The sequence below is a fragment of the Betta splendens genome, chromosome 5 (assembly GCF_900634795.4).
Source record: "Betta splendens chromosome 5, fBetSpl5.4, whole genome shotgun sequence".
Taxonomy (NCBI): domain Eukaryota; kingdom Metazoa; phylum Chordata; class Actinopteri; order Anabantiformes; family Osphronemidae; genus Betta; species Betta splendens.
The window spans coordinates 769,197-791,016 of NC_040885.2; the positions used below are offsets into that span (position 1 = coordinate 769,197).

General features: G+C 46.4%; 1 protein-coding gene across 1 annotated transcript in view; it reads right to left on the reverse strand.

Moving 5' to 3' along the window:
- Positions 1–10,464: 10,464 nt before the first annotated feature.
- tafa4b (TAFA chemokine like family member 4b) overlaps positions 10,465–21,820 on the reverse strand; it is a 33,358-nt gene continuing 22,002 nt past the window's right edge. The window contains exons 5-6 of the mRNA XM_029151939.3: positions 15,492–15,616; positions 10,465–13,539 (exon numbers count right to left, since the gene is read on the reverse strand). Of these exons, the coding sequence (XP_029007772.1) occupies positions 13,528–13,539; positions 15,492–15,616 (137 nt within the window). The 3' untranslated portion in view covers positions 10,465–13,527. The remainder of the gene's footprint in view (positions 13,540–15,491; positions 15,617–21,820) is intronic.

Sequence of the window (21,820 nt, forward strand, 5' to 3'; positions counted from 1 at the left end):
TAAGCCGCTAAGAAAAATGTTATTGCACGCTTCGGTGCCGTAGCCTCACAAAGCCAGAGCTTCTCGCGGCTTCGCCTTTCCCCTGGAAAACCCAGCACTGGAGCGGCAAGGTTCTGCTGGTGACTTGCGTCTGACTCCCTCTCGGTGCCAGCTGCTGAATGGTCCATAAACGCGTGGCCGCCCCAGACGACGCGGGCCGGTTTTGACAAATTAGAAATGATGTCACCAGCTGTGAAAAGTAAGAGCGAGGCTGTAAAAATAATTATGGGCCCCATTAACTGCATTGACGAGACATGATAATATACACTACGAGTCGGTACGCGGCGTCTCCCCAAGAAACGGGTGCGGCGGGCCACGCTGTCGAAGATGCAGCAGGCAGCGGTGAGCAGGTGTAAATAGTCGGGCTGTCTGGCTGAGTCGTGTCGTGCCCTGCCAGTTGTAATAGAGATGTGAATGCCCCTCTAACAGCCGGTAGCTGCCCGGCCAGCGTTGCTCCTGAGAGGAATATTTACTTTGGTCTGAGGGAGATCCACGGCATCAGTCAAGCATAGTCATAGCTCCTAACATTTACCCTCAGCAAACTGTGAGATATGTCCTGTGAGTGAAAGTCAATACACCTGTCTGCCAGACGGACGGTCGGAGGGAGGGAGGGACGGACGGACTGGCAGGCGCACGGTCCAATCTGAGTAATGCTCCGAGGCGCTGGATCTACAGGCAGACGCTGAGGCGTCAACAGAAATAACGGCTGTCTGCTCGCCTTATTGCAGCCAGGAGCTCGGAAACCTAACACAGGCCTGGGAGGGGCCAACATGGAGTTTGCATTGGCCTGTATTTGCTTATTTCCTGCCTCCTCGGGCATTAGAGACGCCGTAACTCACAGGGAAAGCACCGGTGTGAACTCTTTTGACGATAAGCGTCTTATTGATGGACTGTCTGCAGTGTGTGGAGGCTTTGAGCATGACTGCCTGTCCTGGCTCCCAGGTGTTGGACACCAGGGCTGATTCTTGGCTGTGGGCGCAGGTGAAGCTCCTTTTGTACAGATACAGAAGTTCTGTCTGCTGCCAGGTTGGGGATGGCAGTACCTGGTGATGCTGCTCAGGAGGATGTCGTGCTGTTATCCTGTTTGTGCTCGTCTGATCTAACACACAGCCTGTTACAGATCCTCTCTCTTATACTTCCCTTGTGTTGCTTTGTTGTGCTCTTCCACAGTCCGTGTTTTTGGGCTTGTAGTGGAGTCCTATTCCGCTGTCAGACCCGTGGTGTTTTCAGCCTTTCTCTTGTGCCTGTGAAGCGGCAGTCATTTTTTTTTTTTCCTCGTGCCCAGTGACAGTCTGTGATAAGAACATACATAACACAATAACTCTGATTGAAATAAACTTGACAAGTGTTCTTGTTTGAAGAAGTGTGTAGCAGGCAGATCAAAGGACAGGGAAGACGTTCCAGAGGCCCCTCGCAGCAGATTCATCAAGGCCATCTTATCCTCCTCTCAGCATCTATATTTAGTTATCTTTCTTCAGCTTCAGATGATATGGTTTATGGTATTTGCACCCTTTTCCTTCCTATAATCCTTCCAACACTGTTGTGGTGGAGTGGAGTTTTTTTATTTTTTATACTTTCTGAAGACACCACTTAGTTGTGGTGTTTGTGAAAGGAATGTTCACAATTATATCAGGATTCCTATGGTGAGACATATAAATCCTGAACGGACTCTATTTCCTGCAGATTACATCATATACTGTACATGCTGCATCCCCTGAACCCACTGGAGGTTTACCCAAGGACAGTCGTTCACACGCTGACATCTGTCAGCGAAGCTGAGGACAGGGGCCGACAGTCTGATCTCTCGGGACCCGGCGCCTCCACGCAGCTGTGGACTGCACCACCTCGCAGAAGCAAAGGTGTGTAGCAGCAATAATGAGGAGATGGTTTATGACTTTCCCTGTGGACATCTGGTGCTATTACACTATCTAATGAGCAGTTATAGCTCCCTTGATCATGGCCCAGAGTTTCCTGCACACTATGTGCCAACTATAAAACAATCAATTAAAAGGACCCTCCTCTCACGGGTATAAATTATAGAAAAATTGAAATTATGCAGTGCTGTGGTATGAATCATACAATATGGTCATATTAGAAATAGTGCATGAAGGATTCTTTTGTTCTGCGAGAGGCTCCAAGCCATAAAATGTGACCTAACACTGAACAGTTTCCGTCTAAATGTCACTGGGTAAAAGAAAGTATTACAAAAATGAAATAGATATATTTATGTCCAGGAGGAGAGAAAGTAAATAATTAATGGGAAAAAAAAAACTTGTTGCTCATGAGAGTTGTTAACTTTTAAATGTGTGTGATAAATATACTGTGTTATTGTGGAAAATGTATTATAACCTAGAGTGGTGAGTTTATTAATATTATTTTAATCTCCGCATAAAGATAAATAAAATAGCATGTATATAGAGTTATATATATAAATGAGGTCTAATGAGGTCGGATCTGTAGGTGTAATGTAATGGTTCGCATTATTGGGCCAGAGCTCTCTACCTATTTAGTTTCTCATTACACAAATGCAGATTGAATCAGCTCAGTAATAAGCTATTAACTAATGATTGTACAAGTAACATTGTTTTTGTTTGGATAAGTGTATAAATTATTACAGATATAATTATCAGCCCATTGTTCCTCTGTAATTAGGCTGTCACCGATGGATTTTATGAGGCTCACCACATCCAAACCTAATTGATTCTGTTGATTCTCACTAACCCTTTCAACTGTAGCCTTTGCCTCTGTTGACTCAAACACCCTCCGTTCTCTCAGCTTCCACTGTGCTTTGGGCTCAGCTGCCGGCGTGCGCGGGCCGTCCCGCGGTTCTGGCCAGGTATCCGGGCTTTGTTTGGGTCGGCCTTGCGGCTCGCTGACGCTGTGACAGAGGTTAATGAAGGCGGTTCGGACCCGCTGGAAACACACGTCATCCTCCGTGTCAGGAACGTCGGCCCCAAAAGTTAATCTGCTGTCATCGCACGATTCTCCTCCGAGATCCTGAGTCAGATTGTGCGACTTCTCAACTGGAGATGACGCCACGCGCTCCTCATCCGTGACTGTGAGCGTGCATGTTTCCATGAGGACACTAGCTTTGATGGAGCCTCTCTGGATGACTATAGTTCTTGTTAATGAGTCTGGCTATGGCCAGTTAGGGAAATGAAGCAGATGCTTAACTTTCTCTTTCTCCTCTCCTCTGTGGATTGGCTGACTTTGGGATATTACACCCAAATTAGTGCTGTGAAGTGACGCTTTTTTCTCTCTCTCATTAGCACAGTGTCAAGTGAGAATGAAAGCTTTTTTACAAAACCCTCTCTCGGTTTTACCCACACATGCGCAGCCTCCTTGAGTCCTGCAGTCGTGTGGCCGACAGAGGTGTGATCCAGGAGCCCCTGCGTGAACATTTCTGCAACAAAGTGAACCTGTTTGTGCGGCGCCAGCAGTCGTGCGGGGCCGTGGCTCAGGTACAGTATCCTTGTCATGTAACACGTAAAGACAGTCAAAGGTCGCACAGCGGAGCAGCAGAAGGGCCACAGATGGGGCGGAACCAACCGGCCCAACTCTGCCCCAGTGCTGTCATATGGCCACATACAAAGCCCTGCCCGTCCCACCGCCTGCTCCCGAGGGGCCCGGGTCACACACACACACACACACACGCACACACAAGGACACACTACGCATGTACTCCTAGCTCCATATATGTAAATGCATACGTTGACGCACACGCGACGAGTGGCTTGATAAGACAAAACACGCATTTCAAGATTTCCGTCCGTGAGCTGCTACGAGGAGGACGTCATTGTGGACATCTGCTACAGTAAGTGGTTCCACGATGACCCTGAAGAAGGGAGAGCAGGTGGACAGGTCTGTCGATAGCATAGCACGGCTTTCTCTATTATATAGAAGCCCCTGGCTTAGTGCCAGCCTTAAATGGAGGCTCTATTGCTACACCTGCACTGGGACAATTGTGCGCGACAAAGGGACACACAATTTCTACAACAACAACTTAAAGAGCTTTGGCAACGGAACCACAGTGCGACTGACTGGAGAGAACTAATTCAGCTTAACAAAAGGACCTTGGAAGATAATAGTAATTATATTCATTTACACATTAAATTATCATGAGTTTTATGTTTTGCGGCCTTATTACACAATGTTTTCATAAGAATATTTTTCTATAGCCATCATAGCTGAATGAAACAGCTGCGAAACACATCTGCTACAACTGTGTCGTTTAGAAAACGTTTCCTCGCTCAATTGGAGGTTTTGTGCTGTTTGCATAATTTCCGTGCAATTAGCGCCGCTGTCAAAGCGGAGGTCGGTCTGAAGCGTCTCTGAGGACACGGGTCCCGGCTCGCGAAAGTCCAGCGTGTGACTGGATGATACATTACCGCCGGACCCGTAACTGACACGGCGCTCGTTCCACTCTCGCGTAAGTGCAGTGCACTGTACACACGTCAAGTGTGTTTATCGTTTGCCCAGGGCTCGAGCTGTACACGGGCCACGTCATTACCAAGTCTAATTACATTTGGGTCGAGACACACACACACACACACACACACACACACACACACACACACACACACACACACACACACACACAGTGGTAAAAAAAGACAAAAAACCTTCATTGAACTACAAAAGTGTTGTTGCATTTGTTATGTACTGTGGCCCATCAGACTTCCTGTCCTCTTTGGTTAAGAGGAAATATGCACATCAGGCTGGAGACCGGTGTGAGGCAGTGTGAAGTGAGTCAGAGTAACTGCCGAACACGTCAGCCTGACGCGCTCACGTCCCGGAGGCAACGCCGCCGGTCCTGTCCTGGACTCCGCTGTTTCAGCAGGTGCCGCGTTTGACGGGACCTGCTGTATCACACCTCGGACCTCGTCAAGGTGAGGAGCGGAGGTAGCGGCCTGATGCGCGGCGATCAGCGGTGCCGCGTCCTGATTAAAAGTGACAGCCGGAGCTGAGTGTTGTGACAGCGGGCGGCGCGCTGATGGAGTGCGTGAAAGGAAAAAAGGCCGGCGGTAGAAGCGCAGAGATGGAGTCTGCGGCGAGTGGCCTCCGCCCGAATCTGACGGGGAAACGGCTTAATCAATGAGGGGAGCGCTGTAAGAGGACGGGTGCTTGATAGAGACGTTTATATGGTAAACACAAATGTCCATTACAGCAGAACACATAATCAATAAGGCCTTTTAACAAGCTAGCCAGCAAACAGTAAGACACCCCCCCAGTGCTTCATAATGCCACCAAATTATTTCCCCCTTCATCGCCTTTCCCTCTCCGTAACTCATACACCCTCACTGCGACAATATGTCATGCAATGGATATAATTGCAATAATGCAATTTGGTTTGGAGGCAGATTGAGAGAATAATTGGACCCAACCCCATCGAAGTGACAGGCTAATGATTTAGCCTGGCCACTGGCTATTGTGAGAAGCGGGCGCTTTCAACAGTGCTGAGCTAATTTCCTCTGATGATGGTCTTAGCGCATTGTCTTTGTGTCAGCGGAGAGGAGCGCATGGCCGTGAGGCGGACAGCTATGCGGATGATGTAACCCACCCACCCAGTGCCAAACCAACACATGTCTCCTGTCTGGGAGAAGCCACCCACTGTTCTCGGCTACTTCCTGCACAAGAAAGGGGCTTCGTCTGAGGCAAAGATAAAGAAAATCCTGGAGAAAGACAAAGTATCTTCTATTGGATTCATGACACATGAGCTCTTTAAGGAACCAAAGGGACTTGGCAAAATGAGGAAAACCCTCCGCTTTTCCATGACGGCGAAGCGCAAAGTGTTTCAGGAAGGTGGGACGAGGAGTTCAGCTCAGCCAGCGACTGCATTCTGTTGTGTGTGTGCGTGTAGAATGTGAATGTGTGCGACTTTGATGTAGAAATTGTCCTGTTGTCGTATTGTAAAACACTCCAGTACAACATTTGATGGTTCTGATAAAAACAGGAAGCGTGTAGTCAAAGTACCTAATGATACGGCTGCACAAGATTTTTCAAAGGGAAATTTGCATCTGAATCAAGCAAGTGCCCATCACTACGACAACAACAATGCAGCAGCACTTTCAGTGGCCGGCGCTGAGAAATGTCACATCGATGCCTCATCTCGTCCGTTTGATGACGAGAATAATACTTCAATGCTTTTTCTCCTTCGTCTGCGAAGCGCAGCTCAAGTGAAACAACCGCAGATAAGCGTGTTTCTTCGTCTGCGGACATGACGCGAATGTGAAGTGTTCAAGTCAAAGGAGGCTGGAAACAGTGTGTGCTCTCAGTGTGTGTGTGTGTGTGTGTGTGTGTGTGTGTGTGTGTGTGTGTGTGTGTGTGTGTGTGTGCTGTCTAAGACTAAGAGCAGAGCTCAAAACCAGGCTGGTGAATTTATTCATATCAGCTGACTTTATGAGCCCCACAGCTGGTGGGATGAAAGGGTTACCACAATATTGATGGTGTGTGTGTGTGTGTGTGTGTGTGTGTGTGTGTGTGTGTGACAGAGAGGATTATTAATGATTTTCGTTCAGGTAAGATGGGAAATCACACACACACATTTATATTTAGTTGTTCTCTGACATTTTGTGCCAGAGGCATGATGTTTTCTTCCTTCATGTCTGTTTCACTTCCTTCCTTCCGTACTTCCTTCCTTCTTTCCTTTCTTCTGTCCTTCATTTCTTCTTTTCTTCCTCCCTTTTTTCTAATTCCTTCCTTCCTTCCTTCCTTCCTTCCTTCCTTCCTTCCTTCCTTCCTTCCTTCTTCCTTCCTTCCTTCCTTCCTTCCTTCCTTCCTTCCTTCCTTTCCCTTTTCCTTCCATCCTTCTTTCCTTCCATTGTTGTTTCTACTTTCCTTTGTTCCTTCCTTTGTTCCTTCCTTCCTTCTTATCTTTTTTCCTTCCTTCCCTTGTTTCCTTTTTCCTTCTTTGCCCCTTTTCCTTCCTTCCTTCCTTCCTTCCTTCCTTCCTTCCTTCCTTCCTTCCTTCCTTCCTTCCTTCCTTCCTTCCTTCCTTCCTTCCTTCCTTCTACAGCCACCTGCTTTTCCCATTCTCTGCCTGTGCTGCTCTCATCTTTTGGAATGATGGCTTACCCTTCATTTCACACAGAGAATCATTACAAAAGAGGAACAAAAAGAGAAACTGTAATGGAGCGCAGGCAGAGAGGAAATGCTACACATACTGTAGAAGCACCAGGCCTGGGTGATGGAAAGGCTAAAGGAAAGAGAAAAACATTCATAAAGGTGAGCGCGTAGGAAAGCCTTTCTCCCCTTGTTCACTTCCTCTCAGCACGAATCAATGCTCCAAAATCCCCCAAAGCCAGATCCTCTTACATGCTATCAATTATTCAACCTGCCTCTTTTGTATAACCACTCCTGTTTACAAGGACTAGCTGGCCAATTGTAAATGTTTGCGTGCCCGCTGAGCCCCCATCACCTTCCAAGCGCACGCGGTGATTACACAGTGATTTAGCACGGTGCTGCCGCTCCTCGCCGCCCCCGCGCCGCTCACATCTGAGCTGACGGGGCATCTGTCAGGCCGTGCTCGGGGGGCGAACGGGGCAGAGCGCGGGGCGAGGTAGATGCCAGCGACCGCCTGTGGAGCGTGTCGTCTGGGCTGAGGTCTGGCCGAGGGTTCGGCATCTGGCTGCCAGTCCCAGCAGATGTGCAGCCACGCTCGCGAATGTGTGTCTGAACATGGGGCCTCCAGCGCCGCGAGAAGAGCTGACACGCGGGAAACACGAGTGCAGCTTCTCACCACATTATGTGTAACGCACCACTATCTGCACTTAATTCAATTCCATCATATCTCGAGGACTTCAAAGATAAATGTCTTTGCTTTCAGATCTACTTGTGGGTTTCTTAACAGGAGACTTTAACTATCAAGCACTTTTCCTGTGGAAGTGTCAGTTTGACTCACTGTACCGTAGATTTGTGAAACAGAAGCCAGGAGTTTCATCAAAAACGCTTTTCAGCTCATTTGAATTGGCTTTGCTTTGGGGTTAGGTTAAGTTAGGGATAAACACATAGCAACTCCACAACAGAAAAACTGAGATGGCAAAGGCAGAGAAGTTGGAAAACCCACTTTCACAGGTTTTATGATCTGAAAACAAGGCACTCGAGTTTCACTGCAGTAGTAAATTGTCATTTCCACTGGGCCGGCCCTAAAACGCTTTAATGTGGAGTCAGGCAGACTGGGGAAAAAAGACCTACCGTCAGTTGGCACATTTGCAAATGAACACAATTTGTGTGAAATTCAAGAGCCAGGTTTAAATAGAAATGTAAAACATTACGGTTAGAAGTATCAACTGTGCCACTTTATGGTTCTAATGTGAAATAAAAACAATAAACGACAACCATTTAGCATGTGCAGGGATTATCTGCCTTGTTCAGCGTCTACAAAATGGTAATGTGAAAGAATTTTGCTTTTTAGACAAGCGCTTTGCAAACGCATGGGGCAGGGATTTGACTGATAATTATTCTACAACACCACAACATGGTGGAACTTGCAAGGGTCACTGGGGGTCTTACAGCTCCTGTTGAGCTTTTGAGCTACAGCAGTCGAACTAATGGTTTCTGTGTGTTCGATCCTCCCTTATTCTGTCCCTTCACTCTCACCGTACCTCACCTGTCAGGAAAATTTATGAGGATGCGGCTACTCCTCCCAACGTAGCAGACAGGAGCCATTTCCTGGGGAAACAAACCATTAATTTGGTAACTAAGGAACAAGGAGCGCATTTAGATGATTAATTATGAGTAATGCATACAGTACATACTGTCTGTCGTTGTCATTGGTGTAAACACACATCCCTGAATGCCTGGATCAGGCGGTTAGAGTCAGAGGAGCGTGGCTCCAAGACTGGGTTTGAGAAGCCGTCCTTTACTCTGCATGTCAGTCAGCTTCCTACATCATGGACAATAATATGTTGCGACAGTGACATAAATGCAATGGAATCTAATTAAGAGCGAGCTTTAAATAGCTCTGTTTCCGTATAGTGTATTCGCCAGCTGGGTGCCACAGGCCCAGCAGCACACCGGGGGTCTCTGTGCATGTGATTATATGTACAGCAGTGACACTTCTGTACTGCAAGTGTGTGTGTGTGTGTGTGGGGGGGGGGGGGGGGGGGGGGGGGGAATCTTCATCTGACGCTGAAATGAAATCCGTCAGTTCGACTGCATGTGTGGCACGGCGTGTCACATAATACAATGATTACATTGTGTATTGAAATGTGCACTGCAGGAGGACGATAGCTCCGCTGTATGTTATCTGAGGTGCTGTGCACTGACTTCTTGCATTTTCTGCGTGTCATAGCATAAAGGCAGACGAAATTAAATTTGCACACAGATATGAATTGCTTACATTGGCTGTTTAGACACGCACACACGCATAAAGTAACACAGGCATGAACCAAAAGCACATTTTACAGTAGGTGCTGTGTACCAGGTAGTGACCGGTTTATGTGCATGAGTACTAAACAATGGCTCTCACACACACACACACACACACACACACACACACATGCACAGCTCTTTATCAGCGTGGCTCACATTGGCACCGTCACGTGCCTCGCCAAGTCTGCCAGGCTGCAGCCATGCTAATGTAACCCAATAGTCTAACAAAGGCTCAGGTCAGTGGAGCCTCCAGTGGCTAATTGCTTCAGAGAGATAAGTGAGTTTGACGACGCAGCAAGGAACAGCTCAGCAAGAGGAAGCGGCGAGGGGGAAGGCGTTAATGAATCCCCCCGCTCGCCGCACTGTCAATATCGGTCGTCACAGGCCTGCCACAATATGAATATTGAATACACTTTCGCATGATTTGGCCCTTTTTTCATAGCTTGGTTTCACTGAATTTTAAAGACGGCAGTGAGGTGGTTTTGTCACATATTCTACGCTGGGTAAGAAAGTGGAGCTAATGCCGTAAATCCCATTAGCATCACCTGACGGCAACCCAGCCTTTAAAACCATGCGACCATGTTGCGCTATTCTAACACGCTGCACCAAAATGTTGAATGAAGGCCACAGGCTGTTTTATGCTCCTGAGTGAGTTGAGTGATGATAAAAGGCCTAATTACAATTACTCCGGTTTGAAAATTTCATCTTTGAGAGGCTTCCATTCGAGTAGGTACCGGCCACAGATATTAGTGTAAGGTCTTGTTCTTTTGAAGGAACCGTTTTGGTTTAAGTTGATTTGTTCGTTAGTGACCAGTCCACCATGACTTCTATTTATGGACAGCAGGAGTTGGATCCTGTTTTTGAATGAAACAGCGAAGCTCCATTTCCAGAGCTTACTGAAGTTGTCGCATATCTCTCTACCTCTGACAGCCTCACTTCATCAGAAGATTACCATTCTCACTGAACATGAATCCTGAACCCACATTTCCCGGATATGGCTGGGGGCTAATACAAATTGGACTTGACAAAAGATGATGCATAAGCCAAGACAACAGTGTTTCATCCCTTTATTTCCCGCTCGCTAGGTACTGATTGTGTGAATTGCCCACAAGTGCAGCGATGGACTATTGAAGGCGTTTGGCTTGACGATGCAAGTGGCCTCTCGGGAGCCACCCAGGCTGAGCACATAAGCGGAGACATTCTTAAAATACCCTCCGCAAGCTCCCCCTCTCTCTCACACACGCTATAGATGTACATCTTTAGTGCCTCTTTTTCTTTTAGGCAACTCATGGCTACACTGCCTTCCCTCGGCCCTCAAACCGTGAGCCCCCTCTCATTAGAACGTTCCACTGCATTCATTTCCTCCACGCTGTTTATTTGCTATGGGCCGTGGCCTCTGCGCATCACCAGTTGCTAACCCATGGAGATGAAAGCAGCCGGTCTCTGTGGGACGTTCTGAAGGTTAGACCCCCACCGACACACTTTATACACATCACATTCCACTTATAACAAGATTACTGTGTTTTTAAAGCGCAATTGAGGCTGTGAGTAGGTTTCCTTTATAATGTTAAATAAATTTGGTGATGAGGATCATTGTCTGTTTTTAACCATGAAAACAGACAACGTATGAAACCATAAATAGGTGCAGGTGCTTTCTAAATTTGCATTCTATGTAACATCTCATTAGAGGCCAATATGGTAATGCAAAATCCCTCCAAGATACCTTAAGGCTGAGTTCAGTCTTTTTCCTTCTCATAAATTGGCAAAGTCAAAGGTGTGCGTGGCCACTTTTTTGCAGACTGGCCACATGTAAATGTACCTATGCGCCTTGCCGCTTTTTTTTCCGCCGACTAGCAACGACCTAAGACGAACTGTGACTCTGTTCCCGGCAGTTGTAAGTAAGGCTGGAAGTGGAGGTGGAGCTGCAGCATCAAACCCCAGCCACCAGGGAGCAGGGCAGCGCAAATTGTCCTCAAATATTGATTCTGCTGCAGAGACCCGTGTAGGACAGAGGGAGCAAGGCGCCAGGCTCATTTACAGAGCACTAACCCCTGGAAGAGGGAGGGGAGGGAGGGGAGGTACAAAGGCAAATACATCCCTCCTATGGTTAGTTGCTGCACAGCTCCAGAGATGTTCCTTTTGGCTGTAATGAAGGCTCATGATTCTAGTGCTGTCAAATCAGCGCCTACATGTAGGCGTGGTCGGGCAGAAGTTGTTCAAAGTTTGCCACGCGATGACAGAAAAGGTGTTTTGGGCTCCTCTGCAAACGCAGCTGCAGAACGCCATTATATCCCCACTGCACGGTAAGTGGAACATCGGGGCTGAGACGCTGCTCGAGGAAAGAGGGCATCGTGGTGTGACTGGCCTAACTGCAGTGCTGCACCACAGGCCTAAAAATATTCCATGTCAGTGGTCCCGCGAGAAGCCCAGTGTTATCCAGGCCTCTCAGTAATGAGAGAATGGAGCCGCCTGCCACCGGTAGCCCGGCTGTCCCCCAGCTCCCTCTGGCTCGGAGCTCAGCGCTGGTGCTGGAGAGGCAGCAGCTCAGCTCCTGCAGATTTATCATAGCTCACAAAGCAGCGTGTCTGAAAGCAGAGGCTCTCGTTCGCAAGAGGAGCGGCCCCCTGCGGGCTAACCCCTGGGCACACTGACCCAACACATTCACATATCAGAGAGGCAGACAGGCACAGCTTGAGAAAGACTTGCACTTGGATGTGTGTCGACGAGAGGGGGAAAAAAAAAATGGATTTGGAAATCGCGAGAGCGAAAGAGCGCGGGAAAACTGCTTTAACCGCGCCATCTTTTTGATGCCATGTGACGGAGGAGGAGAAGGAGACAGAGGGACAGGGAGATTCAAAGGAAACGGGAGCGAGGGAGCGAGAGTGGACAGAAATAATTGAGAGATTTAAGACGGTTGTTTGTGGAGCTCCACTATTGTACTCAGCGCAGTAATGACTGAGCCCTGTAGGGAAAAACATGTTGAACTGCCATTATCTGCGGCAATTATTTCAGTAAGCCTCACTGAAGCATTGATGTTGGGGGGGTGGAGTTCTGGAGGCAATCAATGAGTGAGTATGCATATGAAAAAGCCAGTGTTCCTCCAAACACAGGTAGTTAAAATGTCCTCCGCTTGCATTTGCACTGGTTTTCTCAGAAGCTGAACACAAATCACCACAAAAAGAACAAAACCTTGAAGTGACAACTCATTGTGCTTGTTTGAACGTTTTATGGGCTTCCTTTAAACAGTTAAACAGAAGATGAGATGTCACCCACTGAATATAATAGATCAAAGGTGTTGAAGGCCGAGCGTAGAAATGTGTGGTCGCCAAATGGGACAGATGAATCACACTTTTGCTACTGTAGCTAAGCTGCACGTAAGCGCTGCGCCGTCATCAGAGCCATCTTTAACCAATAGCTACCTAGAAATATTAAAACTATATACTGGATACTTCAAGGGTCAGACGTTTTACAAAACCTCACCTCGGGCCTCGTGTGACTTCCACAGCAAAAAAACATGGGCGATACCTAGGGAAACGAAACATTCTCCAATGGTTCTGACTAGTGCAAATATCTTACATTAATTTTTAATATGTCTTTGCGATCACACTGCCGAATGACTGCAGCACGACAGTCGCCGCGGTTGTGACTGGTCCCACGAGAGCAACCGGATGCTAATTTGCTACTTGCTAGTTACGAGCCGCTAGCGCCTCCATCGCTGATCCGGGGATCCAGCCCAGCTCACGCTCATCTGTAAATGCTTTGCTGAAATATATACTTTGAAATGCTTAATGGATGGTTAAGGTCGACTATTTCTGATCGAGCCACTTTTTGTCCGCTTCTGGAAAACAGGAGTCCCCGTGTGTCCACGTGCTTCCTCCGTGTCCACGGCTATAGTCCATTGGCCCTAACAACCAGCGTGCTGCGTTCGCTGTGTGTATGGCCCCATGTAGCCAAGTGTACATGGTTTGTGATGAGTACATTTTATCCCATTGTTTGGTGATGGATAGCCTGACAGCGGTCCTGTCCTTGATATTTTTTCTCTGTCGTACAGTAAATATGTGTGAGTCATCCATCTTTTCCACATGGAGAGTTTCAGGTTTCCTCGTGGCTCTCTTGCTATCGTGTGACCTAAAAAAGAAACAATAGCACAGATAAGAGAATCAGTGTCACGGAGACATGTAATTACACGGAGCGACGCCACGTCTCGCCTCGCACTTGCTGAATGCAATGTTTTCGTTTGAGAGTCAATCAGGGTTGTAGAGGAGAATATTATAAATCGAACTATTTCTATGCTATTTCTGGGCGAATGTCCCTTTTCTGCTGGATTTAAGTGTTTTGTTTGCGGCTGAGCTCACTGCCCGACTGCAGGGACTAACGTCTCAGCGTCTCAACTGCTAAAGCTGGATTTCTGTCCAAGCAGCAGTGTTTTGTTTACTCTTGGACACTAAGTGGAAGGCATATAATTGGCAATGTAAAGAGTTGTTTTCCACCAACACAACCTGTCCCGTGTGACTTGCTAAAGAACATACGTGCTCATATGTGCTGCACAGAATCACTTCTTTTGCCAATCTGGCAACACACTAGAGAAGCTTTGCCATATGGACACGGTGCAGCATCTTTATTGTCCCTTGTTATAAAACTGTTGTGTTGCGACCTATGCATCCTTCCATAGCACACCTACACTCTACTGTGGGCGTAAAAAGTGATGGACAGCTACAGATTGTCACAGTGAAGTTGCTGAGACGGTGAAGGGAGGGTCAGGGTTAGCGAGACAGAGGCAGGATACAGACAAACACAGAGTGGGGCCATGTGAGCAGTTGCCAGGGAATGGATGCCTCGCCGCAACTATCTTTAGTGACATCTGCCACCAAGTCTCTAAGTAACTACTCCCTGTTCCCAAAACACCTTGCAAATGCACAATTAATGTCCACTGATGCAGTGAGCCACTGGTTCCCTCTCAGCTGATCAGCCAGTCAGATGAGTGGGAGAGATAAGATGGGGAGAAAGGGAGCAAACAAGAGGTGGTAGCGCGCAACAGAATGAGGATAATTGCACCTATCAGTCCCAGAGTTGGTGTTAGGCCCAGGGTCATTAATTCCACTCCTGTGTCTGAGGCCAGCGGCGCCTCAGCTCCTCAGTCTAACCCACTCACCGATTTAATTATGACTCTTAATTGTAAAGCCTCTGTGGAAGGCCCCGGCCATAATGCATCCTAATGAACGCGACAGATGTTGTACTGTTATGCCGTCTCCTGAGCAATTACTCTTATGGCGCCTGCACCGCGTCCCTCACAACTGTTTCTCTTTATATATTTCACCTGTAAATAAACTGCACCTGCTCCGTCCCATGACGCACACGCTGGCGCGTAGATGCGCGCAGCCTAGTTGTCAGTCCTGCAAATTAACTTTCACACTCCAGCAGCTTACAAAGGGCCATGAAGGGCCATCGTTGAAATCAATTTATCTCATCTGAATAGCATCGGTTTACATGGAGGTTGTGTGGAGTACACAGTGTACAGAGGCTTCGTCTCCATCGATTTTCATCCATTTTTTTTTGCCTGAGGGGATACAGTTACAACAGATTAACAATTAAGGCTCACTGGGGATCTTGACTGGTGATTTCCTCCAAATTTAGTTTCAGATTTTTACTCATGACTGAAATCAGTGCTTAAATTTGACAACATTGATTTGTGACTGACTTGAACATCATACAGTAACAACCTTCCTTCCTAAGCTTACCTTCGATTTGCTTAGTAAATACTCCAGAGTAGGTTGTTTACCTCATTTATACAGTATTTATAAATAATCATTTACAGGTTGAAGGACAGAAATGTTTATCTAGTTGACTTCAAAAGTTTGTTTGTGAGAAAATATGCTAATTGGAGAGATGTTTCAAAGTTATCAGTTATACACACATCTTAGTCAAGATGGACATAGTGTTTTACACTGAACAATCTACAGTAATGTGAGTTGTCTAAATCTCATTTTTTTTAAACTTCTAGCAAGGACTATAACACGAGTGTCCACAAAGACACAAAAGTCACAAGTACACAAGTACAGACACTTAGCTATTGTTCTCACCTTGGTGGTTTTGACTTTGTTGCCAGTGCTGCAGGACCAACCAGTCAGGTCAGGCAGGACCTTACACTCCTCTCCATCCATACACGGCTGCATCTGACACCACCATTTCTGAGCTACGATGGAGGCTGTGGGAACAAATAAAGACATGGGGAGAATGAAGACTGCAGGTTAACGAGTTCACACTGTACTTACTTCATTTGGTCAGAAAAAGAGTTTAGCAACAATTAACTATATAAACGATGCAAGCGCTGTCCATGGTGCTGATACTATTTACCTACAGGATCAGCAGCTGGGACGGCTTGTAATAAATATGGCAGTACTGTTCAAACTTACAGTTTTTCATCTGTAATGTGATTACCTTTCCATAGCAGTTTAAATGTATAGTTGTTACCATTTTTCATTTTAATCAGATTAAAGTAATCCCTCAACATGGGATCTTAAACCCGTGTGAGGAATGAGAAGTTCTAGCAGCTGCCAGGGAAAAAAAATAAATAGAAAGAACAGGGGAGGATACTGATACATAAGATTTCTTTATTGCATGCAGATGGCAACAACTAATAAAAGTGTTGGATTCAGCCAAGCGGACGTGGCCAAGCTTTAATGCTACTGAGTTTTGAAGCAAACACCACATTATTACTACTCCACAAACAAATGTGCCTACATTCTTACATCTGTGCAGGTGTTCGAGGCAATTAAGACGAAATCGCGGCATATCCTGTCTTTTTGTAATTTATTTCTGGTGTAATCAGACAAGCACAAGTCACAGCTACTGTAGGGACTGTGGTGGGCCAGTGAGTATTCTTCCTGTTCTTTGATACAAAGAGCACAAACAGGATTGTGTTGATAAATTGCTCCCAATTAAGACAATCTGTGCTTGTGTATCTGAGACAAGAGACGTTAATGTTTACGATCTATTTTATAATTTGTGCCAAAATTAAATGCCTTTTTCACTCAAAGCAACTAAATATGAAAAAGGGCCCTGGTAGGAGAAAGGATTTTGCAAATGACTTAATACATTTGTCTAATTGTCCCTTAATGTTAACAAATATGCATCTATGTAAAATGAAATGCAAAGATTAGACCAAGCCAGATATTGATCTTTGTCTTACCAGCTGACACTCAAATTTCCAGCTCAGCTGATCCACAGTCTAGACAGAGGGCTGCTAAACAGCTGAAAATAACCCAATTCCCTTTCCTCAGACTCATCCATCCATCTTTCTGTCTCACATGTGGATGCAGAGCAGGATAAAAGAGTGTGCACATTTCTCCAACTTCATTAAATTCCCCCGATTGATGGTGTTTGGAGGGAAATCTTGATCTCTGGTGACTATTGTCGCCAACAAAGAAAGGAGATGGGGTGGCATTGGCAGGGAAATGGACTTTCAACTGCATAATGCAAAAGAACATGGACAAATCCTCTCAAGCATCATGTAAGAAGAAAACAACTGAGACTGAGGAGGAGGAGGGAGGGAGGGAGACCTGGCTAAATAATAGGCGTTCACTGAGAAAACATCTTTGTAGTGAGGAAAGGAGCAGCAAGGGGAATTGAGAGAGGCAGAGGAAGAAGGGTGTGGGAAGGAAAGAGGCCATTTGAGGCTGACTATCACCGAGTCCGACGGAGAAAAGAGCAGATTAAACAAAGAGAACACAGAGGGAAGTAGAGTAACGAACTGAAGCCGGGTGGAAAATAGGCGGCACAAATGGAACAACAGGGACGGAGAAGATGTATACGGAGAAGCAAGTTAATGCCAAGTTGCTAAGTCACCACAAAAAACTCTGGCAGCCCAGACGGGGCGTTATGTTGAACACACTGTTATGATGCATGAGCTCAGTGGCAGAAAGCGCTTCTAAAAACCAATGGCTGTGTAATGCTCGTTAATGTGGCCATTATGGTGTCGGCGACGGTGCTTTGCACTGCGAGAGTGTTATTTAGAGCTAATGGGCACGGCCTGCGAGTGCTATTACGGAGCCAGCGTTCCCTGCAGCTTATCTCACGCTGCACGCGAAGGGTGGGGACGCACGGGCCCAGTGTCAGGTCAGGAAATGAACAGGAGTCAGTACATGACCTGCGATGCAGAGTGTTTGATCGCATGAGATAAGGAAGGTCATGGATGACAACGAGACAAGTGTGTGTGAAGCAGCTGATGGTGAGAACATCACCTCTGAGAACATCTCTATCCACAGCTTCTCTGTAAGTGGCATTTAAATGTGTTCCTGTTGTTGTTGCTGCGCAACAATAAAAGTACAGTTCTGAATTTCACGCTTCCTCGTGGAGGAATAGTTTAACATCTCGGGAAAATGTGCTGATGTGACTCTTTTGCCCGAAGTTAGATGGAAAAATGAATATCACCTCAGAGATTATGATGCTGTGAATACAAAGTTGCCACCAACCAGCCAGCTCGCCTTGATCCAAAGCACAACAGGCAGCGCTGGAGCGCAGCAATTAGCCCGGCACAGTTTGTCGCCTCATCTCGGTTTAATCTGTGCCAAAACCAAAACAGAAGCGGACAATGATCGGGGATCAGTGTGCGACAGGCTGCTTCCTGACCATTCACTGTAACAGCTACACTGTAGCCGCTTCCAGTCATTATCCTAGACCAGGAACGAGCGTAGCTGCTGGCTCCATCTTTGTATTCACTGTACAGACTGACGTTTAACAGCTTACAATAATGAGCACTTTGATTATTATCACAGGCCAAGATTCGATGAGCAGAAAATACTTATTAGCTTAGTGGATTCTGAGAGCGGCAGCTTTATGAATTCTCTCCTCTCTTTAGATTAAACAAGCAGATGTGTTGCTACGTTTCTGAAACGGGCGAGATTTAAAGTCCGAGGAGTAGCTCTGAGCTTACCTACAGTGGTCTAATTGCTAATCGGAAGTCTTCATTTAAAGTCGTTCAAGGTGCATATGCTAATTAAAAAGGTCTACTGCACACGAACACTGTGAGCTCATTACAACAGAATCCAAGCTCCGATCGGGTCCCTTTCAACTTCTCACCCAAACTTTCGGCACGAGATCGGCTGAGGGCAGCGTCTAGACGGCGCTTTGCTCAGGGTGCAGGTGATTAGGCAACAAGAGGGACTGAGGCGATGTTGTTCCCCAGGTTCTCGTCTGGTCCCTGGGGTTCTCTAAATAAGGTCTGCAGAGGTTCCACGCCACGAGGCTGCTCACAGGTCTGTCTGTGCTCCCGCTGATCAAAACACGTCAATCTGAGTGTGTGTGTGTGTGTGTGTGTGTGTGTGTGTGTGTGTGTGTGTGTGTGTGTGTGTGTGTGTGTGTGTGTGTGTGTGTGTGTGTGTGTGTGTGTGTGTGTGTGTGTGTGTGTGTGTGTGTGTGTGTGTGTGTGTGCATAGATCCCTGCACAGCTTCTGCTCGTGTCAACCAACGTTGTCATTGTAATGTTTGTGACATCAAGTGGACAAAGCAGAAACTGCAGCTTCTCTCCTCCTCACGTTCACTCCTTCAGACTAAATAAGACCCCGCGTGTTCAGTTGCTCCACACATTCTTTCCTCGGACGCCTTTTCACTGCCCCATTAACACCTCGGCTCCAGTTCCACATCTGGTGGCATTTAACAAGCACAACCCTCGTGCAGACACTAAATGTAGCTCAGCGCATCCTCATCTGAAGGAATCAGACCTAAAATGAACACGAGGCAAATGTTCACTGTACAGTTCTTGTTTTAACGCACTGAGGCAGATCATATTTCATGTCATCAACCTGAAAACGTCACCAAGATCAAAGAGATTCCGTTCACCTCCAACTCTTTTATCTGAAGTCATTCTAGTCACATGATAAAGGATCATTGATGAGCCTTTGGTTCCCATTAAAATATTCAGTGTCCTGTTGTATCAGTCGTGGCCTGCTTGATGTGAAGCACAGCACACAAATGCAATATGTGCACTCAGGCGTTTGCTGTTAGAGTGTTTCCCCATTAATACTTTACAAAGGCACCACCTGAACCCACTCAGCTTCACGTGTGTGTGTGTGTGTGTGTGTGTGTGTGTGTGTGTGTGTGTGTGTGTGTGTGTGTGTGTGTGTGTGTGTGTGTGTGTGTGTGTGTGTGCATCCTAATCATGTGTGCATTTACATACGTGCAGTGTTTACAGTAGATGCGCTCTAGCACATGCACTGATTCTGAAGTCCTCACTATTTAAAGAGAATATAATGTCCTTCAAGGACACACACACACACACACACACACACACACACGCACGCGTGACAAGTTGGGCTGGACCCAAGGAGCACCGGCACCCTCAGGCATTGTAACTGTTCCGTTCAGTGATCCTGGAGTGCAGACGTCGCTGGAGAGAGGCATCCATCTCTTTCTGCAATGATTTACTAACACACTGTATCTGTGTTGCCCCGGCTCACGCGGCCATGGCCGCGCAGCGAGCTAAGCATGACGAGAGAACACAGGCGGAAGGCGCCGGGGAAAAACGATCCGAAAGATGATTACGTACGGTAAACACACGCACACATACACACACACACACACACGCACCATGAAAGAGAAAGACAAAAGCGTGACATTATCAAGCATATATTACAGTAAAACAGCAGGTTGCCGTGCGCTGAGACACTAAACTGGATTTCTTTTCCCAGTAATAAAACACAGTTTGTCTGTGACCGTGTCACACACCGAACTGAATCCACTCATCCACTGTTTTCATCAGATCTCGGAGCTCTCTGTTTTTCTCCGCGCTGCCAAACACTCTTTAATGACGGTGTCTGTGGGAAGATTTCAAGCTCTTGTTATCTGGAACCCAGAGCAAAACAAATACACACACATCCACAAAATACTATATATGAAGGTTTCTACTTTGTCGGTTTACTTCAGGACAAGCGTGTTTTCTGAATGTCCAATGTGTAGTTGCTGCGCAAAACACGTTGTTAAATGTTAAACCAATTCACCTGCTCATCCCTCGTAATGAGGACCTTCACTTACATCACACCTTTACAGTTTGATGCTAATGCTCACATATTATTAATGGAAAAACTGTGAAAACAGGTTTTTATACTGGAATGATAATGACATTAGTTTAAGTATGAGCATTTTTTTTACTTTCTGCATAAACAATAATCAATACAAGCATAAATTTGTTTTGGATTCAGGACGCACAAGCCCAGACTCCAGCCAACACATTTCTAACTAACCTGTGAGCTTAACTAACCTTGGCAGCAGCCCAAGTGAGATGTAAAAAAGACCAAAACACCTTATTAATACTGACTGTGGCTGCAGTGAAACAAAACAGCGGACACACAAGGAAGCTTGTATCCAAATGGGAAAATCTGTGCAGGTGCACGTGCAGCCGGAACGTTGCTCCCAAGAAAACACATTCGCCTCTTTAATATTTATTGTCTATTATCATTTCATTCCCATTCTAATTTAGACCCTCGCCGTGGTATTTACAGTATTAACAATGCAATCACACACACCTTAGAAAAACAAAACAATATGAAGTCGGCTTCACGGCTGCTGAAAAATGATCATGGAAGAAAATATGTGACAAGTATCATTGAGTTGAAAAAGCCGGTCTCACAGTAATGGGCCACGATGCTGGTAATGGGAGCTGCTACTCCTCTTACAGGCCGCATTAATAATGTAACTCCATTTACACTATGGCTTCTCTACGGCTGGCGACTGAGAGGGGTTTTGTCTCCTTCCATCAGTGCACACGACTAAGAAGGTGAGAGGAGCGCGCGTGCACGGCGCTGCGTGTAAGACATTGTTGGCTGAGATGAGATCTTTTGTAGCCGTGAACTCGGGGGTCAAGCGTGACTCATGAGATAAGAGCTGCTGAGCACTGGATCTGGAAGCGAGCGGCGCCGAGACCCGGGAGGTGAGATCTGAATAGGAAATTAGAGAACGTCGTAACGTCGTAACGTCGTAACGTCGTAACGTCGTAACGCCGTGCGATGGAGGTGCTGATTTGTGTGTGTGTGTGTGTGTGTGTGTGTGTGTGTGTGTGTGTGTGTGTGTGTGTGTGTGTGTGTGTGTGTGTGTGTGTGTGTGTGTGTGTGATTGTAAAGACAGGATAGATCATTAGAGGATTTGCGTATTCAGTAATTATTTGGAGTTTATTAGCCTCTCATCAGTTCCAATCGTTCCTCTTTCAAACTATATATAGGTTTAAAGATCTACAAACAAAAGCAACGTGTCAAAGCAGTGTTTTCGCGAACTTTCTCGATCCCTTATTCATCCTAACTTTCATTACAAAGCCAATCATCATCGCTATGGTTGCCCGGTTTTATCATTATCGAATGATTGTTCCCATCTAAAAACTCATCAGAAAGGTTAAACAACAAATCTGCTTTTTGTTGTTTGT